The sequence below is a fragment of the Macaca thibetana genome, chromosome 1, assembly GCF_024542745.1.
Source record: "Macaca thibetana thibetana isolate TM-01 chromosome 1, ASM2454274v1, whole genome shotgun sequence".
NCBI classification, from domain to species: Eukaryota; Metazoa; Chordata; class Mammalia; order Primates; family Cercopithecidae; genus Macaca; species Macaca thibetana.
In genome coordinates, this window is record NC_065578.1 from 191,171,156 (window position 1) to 191,192,039 (window position 20,884).

At 39.1% G+C, this 20,884-nt stretch overlaps 1 protein-coding gene across 11 annotated transcripts in view; it reads right to left on the minus strand.

Moving 5' to 3' along the window:
* The window catches only part of DNM3 (dynamin 3), a 558,007-nt gene that overhangs the window by 356,559 nt on the left and 180,564 nt on the right, over positions 1-20,884 (minus strand). For all 11 annotated transcript variants that reach the window (XR_007721269.1, XM_050767784.1, XM_050767809.1 and 8 more), the window contains exons 5-9: positions 11,869-11,967; positions 11,107-11,267; positions 7,380-7,522; positions 2,909-3,044; positions 588-655 (exon numbers count right to left, since the gene is read on the minus strand). Coding sequence is in view for 10 of the 11 variants with exons in the window: in XM_050767784.1 (XP_050623741.1) it covers positions 588-655; positions 2,909-3,044; positions 7,380-7,522; positions 11,107-11,267; positions 11,869-11,967 (607 nt within the window). In the remaining variant the exon portion in view is untranslated. The remainder of the gene's footprint in view (positions 1-587; positions 656-2,908; positions 3,045-7,379; positions 7,523-11,106; positions 11,268-11,868; positions 11,968-20,884) is intronic.

Here is a 20,884-nt window from a genome sequence, read left to right on the forward strand (position 1 = left end):
AGAAAGCCCTTTCTTTTATCCTCCAGCCTCAACAACCTCCATTCCATCCTTCCATCCTCTCCTGTCTCATCACACTGCCACCCACTTCATATACATGCCCCCACACGCGCAAGCACACATGCACACACAACACCCCCTAGCCTGTTGAAATCATTCTCTCCACATGCAAGGATAAACTTGAAAGTAACTACCTCCATTCATCTTTCCCAATCTTGCTCCACAACATTAATCAGAATTAATCTGTCCCTTCTCCGGTATAAGTAATGATTAATTATGAGCATGTCTGGCCTCCCTCATGAAAAACGAAGGCTCTGGAGAATGGGGTCTTGCTAATCTGTGAATCCCCTATTGTGCAGAGTACAGGCTGGAAGTGCAGAAGATGTTTTTGCTTTTTCACTTGGAAAAAACTGACTACAGCAATACAGGAAGTTACCATTAAACTTCAAAGCAGGATTTCCTGTTTCTGACTCCCACCTCTGTATTCTACCCTGTTCAATGATGAAAAGACGAGTTTCCTAGCTATTTATAAACATTAATTTTCTTTTGGTACCTTGAACAGATGACAAAAAAAAATGTGAATCACTTGCCTGATACCATGTATGTTTTTGATTGCATAGCTTATTTCTCTTCGCAGTTCTTTCTCATTGAACTCCATCTGCAGATGCAAAATGAGCCATGGTTATGACACTTAATTCCTTTGAATAATATTGTTGAACAATACAGAATGAGAATAACTTGACTTCGTTATTAATAAGTGGATACTCATGTCTTTCCTAACCTAAACCCAGATGGCCAAAACATCTGTTTATATAAAGTCCAAGGCAACACAGAACACTAGGGATTTTGGGGAGTTTAGGGGCAGTGGATTTTAACTCTATTATAGATATGGAGTGCTATGCATAAGGATGCCTTCTGGACATAAATCTAGCCATTCATTTGAAATGTATAATTCTTCATTCTTTTGCTAAATACGGTAAATTTGAAGGCACAGGAGAATGCATAAATGAGGGTATCACCTGATGTGCAGTAGCAGTACAGATGTCCTGAAATTAACAATGACTGTCTTTTGTCCCTGGCCACTTAAACCATTTGAGTTAAAGACCTCTTTGTAAAAGAAAATTAGTGCTATTTTAAAAAGACAACACAGGATAGATTACTGTACAAACATTTCTCAGAAGCCCAAGGTACCACAAATCTACTTGGAAGTAGGATCAAAGTGTCACAGAGCTTAGACCTCGAAGGGGTGGCCAGAGAACACTGAGTTCAGCCCTGACTTCTGAGATTTGGCCTCTCCAGCTTCATTGTCTGTCTACTTCCCCCTCATACTTTATGTCCTGGAATGACGAATTGCTCTAGGTCTCTACCCACAACCAATGGCTTCATAGCTCAGGGCCTTTATCGTTCCTCTCCTGTCTAGATCACCCCCTCCTGTAACCTACCTCTTCCTGCTTAACTAGCTGCTCATCCTTCCAAACTCAGCTCAGAAGCCTGGCTCCTTCACACACTTGAGCTGGGATTCATGTCTGTGGGCTGTGTTTCCATAGCACTTTGTGCTGAAGTTTATCACTTTACTTAGCACATTTGAATGAAACTATCTATTTACCCATTTGCTTCCCACACGAAGACATAAGCACTCGCCTCTCTGTTTGAGACTAGTAGCATGGTCCCTAAAACCACTCAACTGCCTATTGGGCATTTTACACTTTGCACATCCAAAGCAGAACTCCTAATTCACTTCTCCATACAAACAGAGCTTTTCCTTCATTTCCCTCATCTGATGGGCACCACCACTCACTCAGCTGTGAAAGCCAAAACCTAGGAAGTCATCTAAAAACTTATCTTTCTTCCATTCCCCCATTTCAGTCGAAGCCCTAGCAACTTTATCTCCAAAACCCCAAAGCCACCCATCTCTCTCTATCCTTTCTTGCTGGAGCACTTTTACTGGAAAGCTAAAGAAGTTTAATTCTCAGCATTTCTCCCTTGCACCAGCCTCTTCCAAGACCCTGTGCCTGACTGTGTGTTTATAATTTTGTATTCTTCTTCAAGGGGACCTGCAAAATTGTAGAAGTTTCAGACCCCACAGAAAATGAATCCACCCCTTGTCTGACCCACTGTTCTCACGTCTCTTGGCTCTTTACAATTCAGCAGGTATACTATTCTTCTAAAATCATCAACGAATCAAGTCCCATTACTGCTTAAAACCCTCCTGTAACTTCCCATTGTTCAGCATAGACTTTACCTCAACCTAGAAAGCCTTGTGTGAACTGGACACTTCCTCCCTCTCTGAATTCATTTCATGCCCCTCTCCTTCATCAGCCACATCTCTTCATACTTTAGTGTCTTATCCAAGGTTGCTACTTCTGCCTTGAACAACCCCTTTCCCCCAGAGCTTTACCCAGCTGACCTCTTCATGCCATTCTGGGCACAGTTTAAATGTCCCCTGCTCAGACAGAACTTGCCTGATTATTCCATTAACAGTGGCTCATCCGGCCCCTTTCTTTTATATCATGTTACATAAAAACATTTGCAACTTTCTTATTTTGTCTGTTTGTTAATTTTCTGTCTTTCCCCACTAGACAAGCAAGGGCCTTGCCTGTCTTAATCACTAGCACCTAGAAATTTGGTGCATAGTATATGCTTAAGAAATATTTTTAAATTAATTAGACAACAAACATCATAGGAAACTCAATTAGTATTTGTGTTTGAAATGTAGTTAAAACTCATTAAATAAAATCAGAATAATCAGTAAGAACACATTTCTCTCCTGAATTTCATTACCTGAATATGGAGGTTTTGTTCAAAGAACTATGTTAGTTCTATACCACTCACACAATATTTTATTGAGTTGTATAAAACAGAATACGGAAATGAAGTGAAACTAAGGGAAAAAATAACGTTTGACACAAACCTTTACTATCTCAAAAGGAAAGCGTTCATGAAAAATACGATTGATTTTAGCACCACCTGAGAGTTCCAGGGTATCTACTTGATCCCCTGACCCTTCAATTCTCTTCTCAAAGTCCACAGCAAATTGCTGAACCATCCTGTAATTTTAAAGAGAAATAGATTCAAGTCAAAGTTACAAGCCTTTGCACTCTTCATTTTCTTTTCCTATGATTATTCCTTAGAATCGTTTTCCAGGTACTTTTAGTGGCACCTACTGGCAGAGTTAACACTGCACTCTATGTAGCACTCACAGTGTGATTTTATGAAATACACATCAAGATTTTAGACATTTAATTAGAATAAATATTTAAATATATTTGTCTTTCAATGCATTCTGTTCATTTGATTACAGTCATAAAATGGTATTTAAAGAATACTTGATGGGGCCGGGTGCGGTGGCTCATGCCTATAATCCCAGCACTTTGGGAGGCCAAGGCGGGTGGATCACCTGAGGTCAGGAGTTCGAGACCAACCAGGCTAACATAGTGAAACCCCATCTCTACTGAAAATACAAAACATTAGCCAGGCGTGGTGCAGATAGTCCCAGCTACTCGGGAGGCTGAGGCAGGAGAATGGCGTGAATCCAGAAGGCGGAGCTTGCAGTGAGCCGAGATGGCACCACTGCACTCCAGCCTGGGTGACAGAGCGAGACTCCGTCTCAAAAAAAAAAAAAAAAGAATACTTGAAATAGAGAGTTAATCAATTAAACTTTATGTAGAATAGTCAAATGGACCCGGACTCCCATGACATCACAGCCACCTAGTGTTCCAAATGCTCCAGCACTATCACTCCCCCAATGTCACAGCCTCAATCTCTCCTCACACTCATCCCTAGGTGATTTCAAGGTTACTATAGCTTCAAGGGTTATTGAGAAATAGTTTTTCCACACCTTCCGCTTTAGCCCATAACTCTCAGAAGACAGTGGCCCATATGCTCAACTGTACTGGATGTTTATTTCCTCTTAGCTGCCTTGAACTCAACACATCTAAAACAACCTCTTAACGTCTTTCACTCCCAAACCTGCTGATCCTCCTGCATTCCCAAATCTCCCCTCATGGAGGATGACAACACCCACCCCAGGCAGGGAAGATGGGGCATCCAGCATACCTCCCTTTCCCTCACCCAACAGTTTCAGGGAGCCAACAGTTGTAGGTCATTTCTCCTCCATTACAGTTCAGCTAGTTGAGCTTTTCCTCCTCAACCTGCTAACACTGCCTTGGTTCAGCTCTCAGCAACACCTCCCGGCATCACTGAAGGCTCCTCTAGATGATCATCCTGCTTTTGGGTTTATCTTTGTCCAAATCAGACCTCACCCTATCAGAATAACACATATTTGTGACTTCTCTACAACTAGCTCTAGCCTTGTTTTTCAATGGATCCCCACAATTTGAATATACAATCAAAACTCTTTAGCCCATCTCCCAGAATTTCATGGTCTGGCCTTGGCTGCCTCTTCAGCCCCATCTCTTACCACTCATCCCACTCACCTTCCAGCCAACCATAAGGAAGTCATTGCAGTTCCCCAAATGCACCATGCCCCTGTGCTTTTACACTTGTTTTTCCTTCTGCTCAGAACACCATTCTCTCTGTCTCTTGCTGCTTTGCCTGACTAATTTTTACATGTCCTTTAAGATTCAGATCAAGCATTGGTTCTTCTCAGAAAGTTTTCATGATCCATGACTCTATCCAGCACCACTCCTCATTGCCCCTCCTCTGCATCTTCAGCGTATTTCCTGCAGAGCACTTGGCACAGTACATTTACATTGCTACGTCTATTAGTCACTCTCCTAAGGGCAAGGACCGTGTGTTTTCTTTACCTTTTCCTGCTCAACATAATTGGGAGATTTAATAAATATTTGTTCCATGAAAGAATGAATTACCTTACACTGGCTGCCAAGAAGAAGAAGAAGAAGAAGAAGAGGAAGAGGAAGAGGAAGAGGAAGAAGAAGAAGAAGAAGAAGAAGAAGAAGAAGAAGAAGAAGAAGAAGAAGAAGAAGAAGAAGAGGAGGAGGAGGAGGAGGAGGAGGAGGAGGAGGAGGAGGAGGAGGAGGAGGAGGAGGAGGGAGGAGGAGGAGGAGGAGGAGGAGGAGGAGGAGGAGGAAGAAAGAAAGAAAGAAAAAGAAAGAAAGAAAAAAGAAAAAGAAAAAGAAAGAAAGAAAGAAAGAAAGAAAGAAAAGAAAGAAAGAAAGAAAGAAAGAAAGAAAGAAAAAGAAGAAAGAAAGAAAAGAAAGAAAGAGAAAGGAAGGAAGGAAGGAAGGAGAAAAGAAAAAGAAAGGAAGGAAGGAAGGAAGGAAGGAAGGAAGGAAGGAAGGAAGGAAGGAAGGAAGAAAGAAAGAAAGAAAGAAAGAAAGAAAGAAAGAAAGAAAGAAAGAAAGAAAGAAAGAAAGAAAGAAAGAAAGAAAGAGAAAAGAAAGAAAAAAACTATGTTCATTTATGATTACCAGGTTTAGAAACTCCAATTTAAACATACTGGAACTACTTTCAAATTCAAAATCTAAAAGGAAAAAAATTCAAACTATCTAAAACTTGTATCTTTTTATTCTCTTCCATCAAAATCATAGGTGAATGAAAAGTAACTACAAATTTTTTAGGCCAAAGAAGCTAGACTATAATTGGATTTAGTTATGTTCACGTATATGCAAATTTTATTTTTTAAAAACACCTGGAGAGGCATGACATACATACTGAAACATGAAAAAATTTTCAGAATGTGTACGTCTAGCTGCTCCTTCCCCTAAACCCTATACCTCAGCTACCTGATCCATTTACTAACCCTAGAAAAAATGTCACCAAAGTTCTCACGATTCTCTTGCCCTCCTCCTTCCACATGACTCTCCTACCTCACAACCTGTTTTCTCTGCAAATTCACATCCTTCCTCACATGTAACTGCTTCCTCATCTGGGCTCCCTTAATATTTTACACTTACAGAAATATAGCATTTATTAGCTTTAACACAATTGTGTTAAATTGTGTTAAATTTTATGTCCATTTTTCCCTACTCTACTGGGACTTCTTGAGGGCAAGAATCTTATTTATCGTTCAACTCACAGAACCAGACACTGAGTGCATGAAGAGATTAGAGGAAGGAGGAAGAACAGAGAAAATAAGGCAGGAGGAAATGATAGAATAGAGAAAAGAAATAGGTCAGAAAGAATAGGGCCATAAAGAAGAAGCTGAATCAGCCCTCTGCAAGTCAAGAATCTAGCTGTGAAAAGTTCTGTAATCTGAGTCCAATAAAGTCACAGAGGCAAGACCCAGTATTTGCAAGCAGAATAGTTTTAGCTGGATATTAAGATAATGATCTAGGGCCTAAACAGAAATAGCTTTCTCTGTAACTTGAAGAGTTTTTACAAGAGCTCAACCAAACCCAAGAATGAAAACAAAGAATAAATTAGGAAAGAGTTACATCGGAAAAAAAAAAACTCTTTCCTTTGTATAATATTTTTGATGAGGAAATAGAGGAAATAGAGGATGAAGCAATTAATATTGTATTTAAATATTTGAGTATTTGGTAATCTCCTCACAAAGAAAGAAATAATAGTGTGCGCTTTAAATGCCAATTGAAGGATGCTTTGATTGTCAGGCTGCAGGAGAAAAAAGGGAGCCATAAGAGGTACCAAACATCATCTTCAGAGGTAGACCTCGGGTATCCTGCAGTGTGTGCTGGGCAGGGGAGCCTTCCCGTTGAGAGGGACTTGACACAATTGGCAGCACAGGATAAAGGAACTGATGGCACCAGAAGGAGTCAAGGGAGAGAAGACAGTGTAAGATATAAAGAGCTAGGAATTCTCTAACAATTCTCTGCTATCCTACTCCAAGACACCACAGAAATAACTCTAGTAACCCAAAGATAAGATGGGAAGATCATGAAGGGGTGAAAAGATGCTTGGCAGTTTCACATTTGCATTTTCAAAGGGCTACATCAAAATCATTATGTAAAAGGAAAAAAAAAACTAGAGCCTTATTGTTAGCACTTTTTAATTAAATCCTTGGTTTTCATTCCACTGAAAAATGCACACAAATAAGTTACATGAAATAATTGGAATAAAGGATAATAAGTACAATTGACATCCATAGAAACAGCTGAAAAATATATTTTCATCTGTATTTACCCACTTCTAAGACAAGGGACAAAAATTCCTGCTGGGTCATCCCTAATAGTTTTACTCACTTAATCCAGTTTTAAAAACACAATGTAAATGGGCATAGTGATGCTCAATTGGTAAGTTGATAATAACAGAATAATACCAATAATCCATGTTCAACAAAGCATAAAAATTCAAGAGTTCTTGTATATCATATAGATAGTCTCAGATAGTTTACTTGCTGCCTCTGTTAAGCCTAAGAAACAACATGACAAATAGACTAAGGCAAAAGAAAACTAAAAAAATTAGTTTAAAATGCTGTGCCAAGGAAGGGAAAGGTGACCTACTGCAGCAATGCTTTGGTCTTCCTGGTTGGGTCTTCTGGTTTGAAATTTTTGTAGGCTTCTACTTCGTGTTCTATGGAGAGCAACTGTCCCTGTAGTTTGTTCCTGAAGTTTGGTAGGGTATCCCGAATGTGGTTGGTAAGTTGCTAAACAAAACAAAATCATACACACAGATTGAAGATTGAATCATATACACAGATTAAAGACTAACTCAGGAGACAAATATCAGCCTCCATTGTTTTTATAATCATTCAAAATTTCAAACATTATGTCTACATTTGAGAATGACTATTATGTAGATAGGGAGAAGAAACACCAACTCCCTCCTCCACTGCCCTTCAGAGATGCTCAAAATTCCCTCATTTAGAGTCACTCACTTGAGCTATCTCTTTAAATCTGGGAAGATCCTGTTAAAATGCAGCTAATGTTACTAATGAGGCTGCCCAATAACACCTTAGTTAGCATGGATTGACTTATCAGATCTCCTACCTGGTACAAAGGAACCTTAAGTTAGAATGTGATAGAAATGAAGGACGCTAGGAGTCACAGGTGCTGCCTGGTGTTCTCAGGACTAAGTGGTTTACCACACAGGTGGAGCTCAGGTAGCCAAGGTGCCAGAGGCACTTGCCAGCTGTTGACTTTCTCCACATTCTTCAGCTGAGGCAGCAACTTACTCGTACTTCCACCTCTAGGTCCCAGTGCAACTCCATGACTGAGTAAGGGAAAGCTCTCTCTGCTATTGAAGGCTCGACATAACCATCTACTTGATATTTCCACTGAGATCAGCAGGCACCTCAAGCTCAGTACAATGAAAACTTCTCCTAGAGCTTGAGTGCATGATTAATTAAGAACAAAGGTGAGATAAAAACCTAGATTGTTTAGGTCTTACGGTCTTTCTATTACAATGCAGTTAAAGAAAGTCTTAATTAAAAGAAAAAACAGATAACCTTCTTGAACTGCCTAAGTGATGAACTTGAAATCAATAAAAAGAATATAAACTTCCTAGAAATGCAGAAAAAAGAAAAAATATTAAAATTAGGGAGAATTAATATACCCAGATTGACTGAAGAAACTATTTTCAGTCATCTTTATGTGTATCTGAGGTCACCTGAATGTATTTATTAAATAAATCTAGAGTTATTTGTCAATAGTTTATAACTGTATTACCCCCTTGCTCACAGTAATAAATTGTTATGTTAGCACCCTGGAATGCACTGCTGTTCTAACTATGAAGCAGGGAAAAAAAGAGCTGAGAGGACAGCATTCCCGATAGCAATGTCACAAGAGACAAAGACCCAAATCTAACAGAAACAGCAACCACAAGAAAGCAGCAACCAACTGATTGCCATGTGAACTGGTAAATAATAAAAATACCTGATTTTCACCTTTTGCTTCTCAGACATCTCCAGAGCAAAGCAATACTGTGGCTTTCTAAAACACTTCTTCCCCTGGCTTCCATGACTCCAGCTTCTCTAATTTTTCTGCTATCCATTCTCGATATATCTTCTCTATTTCCTTGGACAATTCACCCTCTTTGCCAGAACAATAATTATTGAAATTCCTCAAATCTGGGTCCGAGGCCTCTTTTTTGTTTACTCTCTGTTCTCTCTTCAGGGAATCTCATTCCATCCATGGCTTCAATAAACATCCAAATACCTATAGTTGTAAGATGTTGTCTCCAAACAAGATTTATCTTTGCTGTGGCATGCATATTTGACCAACTGCTTGACTTCTCCTCTTGGATGTTTCAATGACATCTCAAGCTCAACATTTCCAAAATCAAGTATTTGATCTTCCCTTCAGGGTTCCCCATCTTGGTGACTTTATAAGAACCTGGAAACCTGGGACATAACCTTGACTCCACCTCTCCCAACACCCAACAGCTCTAATCTACCACCTAGTCCTCAATTTTCCTGAACATTTCTCAAACCTGCCCCTTCTTTTCATCTCCACTGGCCCTTACAACCAAATTCCCATAATTTCTCTTTTACTCCTAACTGGTCTACTCTTGGTCTTCCTGTCTTCAATACCATATTCTTTTTTCACCCATGGATCTGATCTTGTTATTCCTCTACTCAGGACCCTTAAATGACTCCTTATTGGTCTTAGGTAAGAGCCAAAATCCTCAATTTGGTCTAGAAACATTACAGGATTCAGCCACTGCCTACATCTCCAATATCATCTCATACAACTCACTACCTCTTTCTCTGCCTTCCCCCCACAATGAAAATTTCATTCAATTTTTCAAAAATGTCGTGTCATTTTGCAGTATTTTCCATATGAATTATCCTATAGGACCAGAAGTATTGGTACACATACATAGCCATAGAATTATCTTAGTTTCAAACATAGTATAAATATTCTTGAAGCAATAAAGAGAGAGTGATTATCCAGGAAGGGAGACATCTTCAGAAAAAAAAATCCAATTGTGTCATAACTTGGGCGTCACCTGTAATAATCTAATAGTTAACCACCTCCTTCTGTTTTTCCAGTATTCAAAACTTAACTCATTTCCAGCTTTATCTTTCTAACCATATTAGTGATTTTCTTCTAAGATTTTCTCAGTTTATTTGCGTTTTTTGTAGGCCAATACAGCTGTGAAAGCAGTATTCTAAAGAGAGTTTTGACAATGCAAAATATATTGGTAGAGTGTTAGGATTCTTGCATAACAATGCTCCTTCTCTAAAATATATTCATATTTTTAAATGATACAATCATAGTGATGTTTCCTAGAGTCCAAATATTTATCTTTAATTAAAAAGTATAAACTTTACAATAGTCTGCGTTGAAATCTCTTAAAATGGAATTATAACACAATTTTTTATTTTCTAAAATTTCTTCTCAGTCGTTTTGCCTAAATTGTTCAGGTATAATGTCACATATTATGACAGCTATTGATACTTTCTAGGAGCTAAGAATCAGAAATCTACTTGATTGATTGATTGATTGCCTGATTAAGTTTGTACGTAACAGTTAAAGCATAACTTATAAGAGTATTTGTGAGAAAGGTTGCTAGTCACATGAAGTCAATATAATCAAAACTCAGGGAGGGGGCCCTGCATTCAATGACAATGATGCTTGTCATAACACTTAACTCCAATAGGGGAAGGAATATCTGTAACCAAGTAAGAGCATTGAGGATCTATGGAAGAAGTTTGTGCATAGTGCATGGAGCGGGGTAGGCAGAAGGCCCAATTCTAAATTATTGTGGGAAAAGGGGTTATCTGGAAAAGCATCTTAGATGAGTGGAAATCAATGATTATTAAACCAGGATTTGTGATTCTAAAGGTTTTAAATTAAGAAACAAATCAATTCTAAACAAAGTCATAAAAAAAAATTAGCAGAAAGTGTAACCTAGCCATTACAGATTGGTGCTTCAAAAACAGATCCCAAGAGACCAACTTTTCAAAGTTATAAAAATTTAACTTCTCAAGGTAACTACATATTACAAATGAATATATGCTAAAATGTATATCCCTGTTCACTGTTCCTAAATAGGTATGTGTTTCTGCTTTGAGAGCTCTTCTTTCAATAACAGGAAGATGAGTTCTATTCACTGAGAATGGTAATAGTGTGAATCTGAGGTACTAATACCCATTTTAAAAATCCCTATCATTGAAGCTGCATGTCTTGTTTTGGAAAAAAATAAACTTAAAAATAATAAATACAAATTCCAGCATCCACTTACATATTTCATAATTGTTCTTGTTGCTTGAAATAACATTTTTACCTGATTAAGGACCTTCTGCAGGTGTGGAGTTCCCATTCGGTCAGCGATATGTCTGTAAGCCGGGTGGGAAAGGAAAAACTTCCTCTCTGCCAACATGGCTGCCTTTATGTCCTTCTTCCCATCTATGTCCTTCTGGCTTCTGTTTACCACCCCCACGTAACCTGAAACAAAACACAAATCTATGGAGTTGGGGACACTTTTTGTGGCTTATTCCAGGGAGATTTCAAGGCTCTCACATAGGCAGACTAAGAAAAGCAAAACCAGTTTTAGGTGTGAAGACTGAGTCCCTTTATAAAACTCAATGGGAAACATCAGTATTGAACACAGGCTACTGATTGAGCTCACAATAATTTTTTAGCGTCAATACAATAGTGTCTCTCACCCTTAAACTGTGTGCATTTTAAGAGAGTGTGTATCTTCGCAGTTTTGTCATATAGCAGGCAAGTAAATATCAGGCTTACAATAGTATAAGTTTATGCAGTCTATGATGAATATTTATAACCTCGCTTCAAACTCCTTCCTTTTCCTGTTTTATTATTCCTGTTATTTTAAATAATAGTTCTCCCTTTGTATTATTTTCTAATATATCATTCGGGAATGTACAGCCATTCCATAAAAAGTATAACTAATGATAAATCCATTCCTTACAACTGAGAAGGCATTAAAACCAAAACTCCTAGTGGCTTCCCAATCATTTCTCTTCCATATAACCAAAAACAAACAAACAAACAAAAAAGTATTGTATAGACCACAGTACATTACCCCTGCGAAGAGGCAACAGTTTGTTCTCTAGAACATCCCTGGCATCTGTTCCTTCATCCATAAGGTCCAGTTTGGTGATAACTCCAATGGTTCTCAGACCTGCATCATAAACAAACCCAACATTACACAATTTGCAGAAGACTAACAAATTTTAAAGACATATATGTCACAATGCTAAATGTAAAGCACATTTTCCTGGTCGTTTTCCCATTTCCTTCTGTCTTACTTTGTTTTCTAAGTGCTACTTGAGTTTGGTGATTTCAAAGTGATGAGGAGGAGAGTTGCCAAACCACCCATCCAGAAGATAACCTTCAACCCAAGGGGGAAAAACAAACAGCTGTAGCACTAAATAATTTCCAAATATATGAGTTTATTTTTGTACCAGGCATATATGGAAATTATACATTTTTATTTCTTCCCAAGTTCTCCACCAAATATGAATGTTTGAAGTTTTATGTATTACATTATTAAAAGCAAATAAATAAATAGGTTATACATGGACCAATTGTGAGAGTGTGTCATAAACCAAGGATTAGTATTGATCCAGTTCTAGTCACTGAGGTCAAAAAAAAATAAAGGAAGAAAAGCAGGTATAGTGTCATCACCAAAAATATACTCGTAAGCCACACAGCATTCACCATGCCTTAGAAAAGGAAATACGATTTAATGGAAAGAAGACTGTACTAGGCTTGGATTCTAGTCTCAAGGCATGTCACCAAAACTCCACAGGTCTCAGTTTTCCTCATCTGTCAAATAAATAGTTAGAAACCATGATCTCCAAGGTTTCTTTCAGTAATAAATAATGTAAGAACCTAGACATTTTGAGTAGCACATCAGATACATGATATTTGCCATTTGCTTTCTTCATTAGATGAAATGGATGGTATGTGCCTAGTAATTTCTATTGCTTTTTGTTTTATTTTACTTTAAGTTCCAGGATACAAGTGCAGAATGTGTAGATCTGTTACATAGGTATACGAGTGCCATGGTGGTTTGCTGCACCTATCAACCTGTCATTTAGGTTTTAAGCCCTGCATGCATTAGCTGTTTGTCCTAATGTTCTCCCTCCTCTCACCCCCAACCTCCTGACTGGCCCCAGTGTGTGTTGTTCCCCTTCCTGTGTCTATGTGTTCTCGTTCAACTCCCACTTATGAGTGAGAACATGTGGTGTTTGGTTTTCTGTTCCTGTGTTAGTTTGCTGAGGATGATGGCTTCCAGCTTCATTCATGTCCCTGCAAAGGACACGAACTCATTCCTTTTTATGGCTACATAGTACTCCATGGTATATATGTACCACATTTTCTTTAGCAATCTATCATTGATGTCCATTTGGGTTGGCTCCAAGTCTTTGCTACTGTAAATAGTGCATCAATAAACATACGTATGCATGTGTCTTTATAGTAGGATAATTTATATTTCTTTGGGTATATACCTAGTAATGGGATTGCTGGGTCAAATGGTATTTCTGGTTCTAGATCCTTAAGGGGTTGCCACACTGTCTTCCACAGTGGTTGAACTAATTTACACTCCCACCAACAGTGTAAAAGCATTTCTATTTCTCCACATCCTCTCCAGCATCTGTTGTTTCCTAACTCTTTAATGGTCACCATTCTAACTGGCATGAGATGGTATCTCATTGTGGTTTTAATTTGCATTTCTCTAATGACCAGTGATGATGAGCTTTTCTTCATATGTTTGTTGGCTGCATAAATGTCTTCATTCAAGAAGAGTCTGTTCATAACCTTCACCCACTTTTTGATGGGATTGTTTTTCTCTTGTAAATTTGTTTACATTCCTTGTAGATTATGGATATTAGCCCTTTGTCAGATGGGTAGATTGCAAACATTTTCTCCCATTCTGTAGGTTGCCTATTCACTCTGATTATAGTTTCTTTTGCTGTGCAGAAGATCTTTCATTAGATCCCATTTGTCAGTTTTGGCTTTTGTTGCCATTGCTTTTGGTGTTTTAGTCATGAAGTCTTTGTCCATGCCTATGTCCTGAATAGTATTGCCTAGGTTTTATTCTAGGGTTTTTATGGTTTTGGGTCTTGCATTTAAGTCTTTAATCCATCTTGGGTTAATTTTTGTATAAGGTGTAAGGAAGGGGTCCAGTTTCAGTTTTCTGCATATGGCTAGCCAGTTTTCCCAACAACATTTGTTAAATAGGAAATCCTTTCCCCCTTGCTTGTTTTTGTCAGGTTTGTCAAAGATCAGATGGTTGTAGATGTGGGGCATTATTTCTGAGGCCTCTGTTCTGTTCCATTGGTCTATATATCTGTTTTGGTACCAGTACCATGCTGTTTTGGTTACTGCAGGCTTGTAGTATAATTTGAAGTCAGGTAGTATCATGCCTCCAGCTTTGTTCTTTTTGCTTAGGATTGTCTTGGCAATGCGGGCTCTTTTTTGATTCCATATGAAATTTAAAGTAGATTTTTCTAATTCTGTGAAGAAAGTCAGTGGCAGCTTGATAGAGATAGCATTGAATCTATAAATTACTTTGGACACTATGGCCATTTTCATGATATTGATTCTTCCTATCCATGAGCGTGGAATGTTTTTCCATTTGTTTATGTCCTCTTTTATTTCCTTGAGCAGTGGTTTGTAGTTCTCCTTGAAGAGGTCCTCCACATCCCTTGTAAGTTGTATTCCTAGGTATTTGATTCTCCTTGTAGCAATTGCAAATGAGAGTTCATGCATAATTTGGCTGTTTGTCTATTATTGGTGTATAGGAATGCTTGTGATTTTTGCACATTGATTTTGTACCCTGAGACTTTGCTGAAGTTGCTTATCAGCTTAAGGAGATTTCAGGCTGAGATGATTGGGTTTTCTAAATATACAATCATGTCATCTGCAAACAGGGATAATTTCACTTCCTCTCTTCCTATTTAAATATGCTTTATTTCTTTCTCTTGCCTGATTTCCCTGGCCAGAACTTCCTATGTTGAATAGGAGTGGTGAGAGAGGGCATCCTGGTCTTGTGCCAGTTTTCAAAGGGAATGCTATCAACTTTTGCCCATTCAGTATGATATTGGCTGTGGGTTTGTCATAAATAGCTCTTATTATTTTGAGATATGTTCCATCAATACCTCATTTATTGAGAGTTTTTAGCATGAAGGGATGTTGAATTTTATTGAAGGCCTTTCTGCATCTATTGAGATAATCATGTGATTTTTGTTGTTGGTTGTGTTTATGTGATGGATTACGTTTATTGATTTGTGTATGTTGAGCCAGCCTTGCATCCCAGGGATGAAGTCGACTTGATCATGGTGGATAAGCTTTTTGATGTGCTGCTAGGTTTGGTATGCCAGTATTTTATTGAAGATTTTTGCATCAATGTTCATCAGGGATATTGGCCTGAAATTTTCTTTTTTTATTGTGTCTCCACCAGGTTTTAGTATCAGGATGATGGTGCCTCATAAAATGAGTTAGGGAGGAGTCCCTCTTTTTTTATTGTTTGGAATAGTTTCAGAAGGAATGCTACCACCTCCTCTTTGTACCTCTGGTAGAATTTGTCTGTGAAATCTACCTGGTCCTGGGCTTTTTTTGGTTGGTAGGCTATTAATTACTGCCTCAATTTCAGACTTGTTATTGGTCTATTCAGGGATTTGACTTCTTCCTGGTTTAGTTTTGGGAGGGTGTATGTGTCTAGTAATTTATCCATTGTTTCTAGATTTCCTCGTTTATTTGCTTAGAGGTGTTTATAGTATTCTCTGATGGTAGTTTGTATTCCTGTGGGATCAGTGGTGATATCCCCTTTATCATTTTTTATTGTGTTTGATTCTTCTCTCTTTTATTCTTTATTAGTCTGGCTAGTGGTCTATTTTGTTAATCTTTTCAAAAAACCAGCTCCTGAATTCATTGATTTTTTGAAGGGCTTCTCGTGTCTCTGTCTCCTTCAGTTCTGCTCTTGTCTTAGTTATTTCTTCTCTTCTGCTAGCTTTTGAATATTTTTGCTCTTGCTTCTCTAGTTATTTTAATCATGATGTTAGGGTGTTGATTTTAGATCTTTCCTGCTTTCTCCTGTGAGCATTTGGTACTATAAATTCCTCTATAAACACTGCTTTAGCTGTGTCCCAGAGATTCTGGTACATTGTATCTTTATTCTCATTGGTTTCAAAGAAATTTCTGCCTTAATTTCGTTATTTACCCAGTAGTCATTCATGACCAGGTTGTTCAGTTTTCACAAAGTTGCGCAGTTTTCAGTGAGTTGCTTAATCCTGAGTTCTAATTTGATGGCACTGTGGTCAGAGAGACTGTTAGTTATTATTTCCATTCTTTTGCATTTGCTGAGGAGTGTTTTACTTCCAATAATGTGGTCAATTTTGGAATAAGTATGTTGTGGTGCTGAGAAAAATGTATATTCTGTTGATTTGGGGTGGAGAGTTCTGTAGATGTCTAGTACGTCCTTTTGGTCCAGAGCTGAGTTCAAGTCCTGAATATCCTCATTAATTTCCTGTCTCATTGACCTGTCTAATATTGACAGTGTGGTGTTAAAGTCTCCCACTATTATTATGTGGGAGTCCAAGTCTCTCTGTAGGCCTCTAAGAACTTGCTTTATGAATCTGGGTGCTCCTGTATTGGGTGCATATATATTTCAGATAGTTAGCTTTTCCTGTTGCATTGATCCCTTTACTATTATGTAATGCCCTTCTTTGATCTTTGTTGGTTTAAAGTCTGTTTAATCAGATACTAGGATTGCAACCCCTGCTTTTTTTTTGCTTTCCATTTGCTTGGTAAATATTCTTCCATCCCTTTATTTTGAGTCTATGTGTGTCTTTGCATGTGCTATGGGTCTCCTGAATACAGTATACCAATGGGTCTTGACTCTTTATCCAATTTGCCTCTGTGTGTGTGTGTGTGTGTGTGTGTGTGTGTGTGTGTGTTTTCTTGAGACAGAGTCTTTCTGTGTCACCCAAGCTGGAGTGCAGTGGCACAATCTCAGCTCACTGCCACCTCTGCCTCCCGGGTTCCAGTGATTCTCCTGCCTCAGTCTCCCGAGTAGCTGGGACTACATGCGCATGCCACCACGCCAGGCTAATTTTTGTATTTTTTTACTAGAGACGGGGTTTCAGCATCTTGTCCAGGCTGGTCTCGAACTCCTGACCTCATGATCCACCCACCTTGGCATCCTAAAGTGCTGGGATTACAGGTGTGAGCTACTGTGCCCAGCCCAGTGTGTGTTTTTTAATTGGGTGATTTAGCCCTTTTACATTTAAGGTTAATATTGTTATGTGTGAATTTGATCCTGTCATTACAATGCCAGTTGGCTATTTTGCCTGTTATTTGATGCACTTTCTTTGTAGTGTCAATGGTCTTTATAATTCAGTATGTTTTTGCAGTGGCTGGAATCAGTTGTTCCTTTCCATGTTTAGTGCTCCCTTCAGGAGCTCTTGTAACGCAATCCTGGTGGTGACAAAATCTCTCAGTATTTGCTTGTCTGTAAAGGATTTTATTTCTCCTTCACTTATGAAGCTTAGTTTGGCTGGATATGAATTTCTGGGTTGAAAATTATTTTCTTTAAGAATGTTGATCATGCCTGTAATCCCAGCACTTTGGGAGGCCGAGATGGGTGGATCACGAGGATAGGAGATTGAGACCATCCTGGCTAACACGGTGAAACCCTGTCTCTACTAAAAATACAAAAAATTAGCCAGGCGTGGTGGCAGGTTCCTGTAGTCCCAGCTCTCAGGAGGCTGAGGCAGTAGAATGGAGTGAACCCGGGAGGCGGAGCTTGCAGTGAGCTGAGATTGCGCCACTGCATTCCAGCCTGAGTAACAAAGTGCGAATCTGTCTCAAAAAAAAGAATGTTGAATATTGGCCTCCACTCTCTTCTGGCTTGTAGGGTTTCTACAGAGAGATCTGCTGTTAGTCTGATGGGCTTCCTTTTGTGTGTAACCCAACCTTTCCCTCAGGCTGCCCTTAACATTTTTTCCTTCATTTCAACTTTGGTGAATCTGATGATTATGTGTCTTGGGGTTGCTCTTCTCAAGGAGTATCTTTGTGGTGTTTTCTGTATTTCCGGAATTTGACTGTTGCCCTGTCTTGCTAGGTTGGGGAAGGTCTCCTGGATAATATCCTGAAAAGTGTTTTTCAACTTGGTTCCATTCTCCCTGTCACTTTCAGGTACACCAATCACATGCAGGTTTGATCTTTTCACATAGTCCCATACTTCTTGGAGGCTTTGTTCATTCCTTTTCATACTTTTTTCTCTAATCTTGTCTTCATGCTTTATTTCATTAAGGTGATCTTCAATCTCTGATATCCTTTCTTCCACTTGATTGATTTGGCTACTGATACTTGTGAATGCTTCACGAAGTTCTCGTGCTGTGTTTTTCAGGTCCATCAGGTCATTTGTGTTCTCCTCTAAAGTGGTTATTCTAGTTAGCAATTCCTCTAACTTTTTTTCAAGGTTCTTAGCTTCCTTGCATTGCGTTAGAACATCCTCCTTTAGCTCAGAGGAGTTTGTTATGAACTTGTGAAGCCTGTTTCTGTCAATTCACCAAACTCAATCTCCATCCAGTTTTGTTCCCTTGCTAGTGAGGAGTTGTGATCCTTTGGAGAAGAGGCATTCTGGTTTTTGGAATTTTCAGCCTTGTTGTGCTATTTTTCCCTCATCTTCATGGATTTATCTACCTTTGGTCTTTGAGGTTGGTGATCTTCAGATGGGGTTTCTGTGTGGGCGTCCTTTTTGTTGATGTTGATTCTTTTCTTTTCTGTTTGTTAGTTTTCCTTCTAATAGGCCCCTCTGCTGCAGGTCTGCTGGAGTTTGCTGGAGGTCCACTTCAGATCCTGTTTGCCCGGGTATCATCAGCGGAGGCTGCAGAACAGCAAAGATTGCTGTCTATTCCTTCCTCTGGAAGTTTCATCCCAGAGGGGCACCTGCTAGATGTCAGCCAGAGCTCTCCTGTATAGGGTGTCCATCAACCCCTGCTGGGAGGTGTTTCCCAGTCAGGAGGTACGCAGGTCAGGGACCCACTTAAGGAGACATTCTGTCCCTTAGCAGAGCTCAAATGCTGTTCTGAGAGATCCGCTGCTCTCTTCAGAGCTGGCAGACAGGAACGTTTAAGTCCGCTGAAGCTGTGCCCACAGCCACCCTTTCCCCCAGGTGCTCTGTCCTAAGAAGATAGGAGTTTTATCTATATGGGACTGCTGCCTTTCTTTCAGAGATGCCCTGCCCAGAGAGGAGGAATCTAAAGAAGCAATCTGGCTACAATGGCTTTGCTGAGCTGCAGTGGGCTCCACTCAGTTCGAACTTCCCAGTGGCTTTGTTTACACTGTGAGGGGAAAACCACCTACTCCAGCCTCAGTAATGGCAGACGCCCCTCCCCAAACCAAGTTCAAGCGTCCCAAGTCAATTTCAGACTGTTGTGCTGGCAGTGAGAATTTCAAGCTAGTGGATCTTAGCTTGCTGAGCTCTGTGGGTGTGGGATCCACTGAGCTAGTCCACTTGGCTCCCTGGCTTCAGCCCCCTTTCCAGGGGAGTGAATGGTTCTGTCTAGCCGGTGCCAGGTACAACTGGGGTATGACCAAAAAAAAACTGCTACAGCTAGCTCAGTGTCTGCCCAAACAGCCACCCAGTTTTGTGCTTGAAACCCTGGGCCCTGGTGGTGTAGGCACCTGAGTGAATCTCTTGCCTGTGGGTTGTAAAGACCATGGGAAAAGCATAGTATCTGGGTTGGAATGCACCATTCCTCTAGGCACAGTCCCTCCCAGCTTCCCTTCACTAGGGGAGGGAGTTTCCCAACCCCACGCACTTCCCAGGTGAGGTAACACCCCATCCTGCTTTGGCTTGCCCTACATGGGCTGCACCCACTATCTAACCAGTCCCAATAAGATGAGCTGGGTACCTCAGTTGGATTACAGAAATCACCTGCCTTCTGCATTGATCTTACTGTCAGCTGCACACCAGAGCTGTTCCTATTCGGCTTGCCAGCCCAAGACTATTATTACTCTTTATTCAGGAACTAGTATATACTGAATTAATTGTATAAACCAAATTTGGTCATGATATAACCTCCTTATAAAAGATAGCTGGATTTTTGAATAGGATATATAAATTTAGTTCCAAAATGATCATGGTCTGTAAATTTCCCTTCTTGTAATTGCATTGTCAGATATGGATACCAAAATTTACCTATTCTTATAAAATTAACAGTTTTTTTCCATTGTTACTATTCTCTGAAGGATATTGAGTCAATGGATATTATTATTTTTTTGAATGTTTACTGTTGGTCACAATAAAAACTTTTGTGAAAATTAGAAAGAAAGAAAGAAAGAAAGAAAGAAAGATAGAAAGAAAGAAAGAAAGAAAGAAAGAAAGAAAGAAAGAAAGAAAGAAAGAAAGAAAGAAAGAAAGGAAGGAAGGCCAAAAAGATTCTCAGAGACCAAAACAAATAAATATTGTAACATGAAACCTGAAGGAAAAAAAGATAATGCAAAATACAGAATACAACTTGATCATTTTTACTAATATTCTGAGAGAAAGGAGAACTTATTGCATTCATGGAACAAAATTAGAAGGCCATAAACAGAAACATCAGGCAAAAAAAATCTCAATAACTGAAAATAGGAGAACAGAAATTAAAAGGTTAGTAAAATGGAAGAAAAACTTAAGGAACTGTTCCAGAAAACAAAAGAAAAAAAAATAAGTAAACAATAGGAAAAGAAAAACCCACCACATTTTTAAAACTAGAGAAATGGTACAGAAGATTCAATATTTGAATAACTGGCATTCCAAAGAGAGAAAATCAAACAGAAACAGTTTGTGGTTGGGGAGAATCTATCCAAGAAAATGACCTATAAGTATAAGGAATTTATGGATTGAACAAACTCAACAAGGACCTAACAGAAAATGAGCACATGCACACATGCACATACACACAAAATGGCATATCAGTAAAAGATTTCAAAACACCGAGAGCTGATAAAAGATACTAAAAAGTTCCCAGAGAACTTAAAGAAAGAAAAGACACAAAGAAAGTATTGGGTATCACTACAGCATCTGTCTTCCCAGCAGC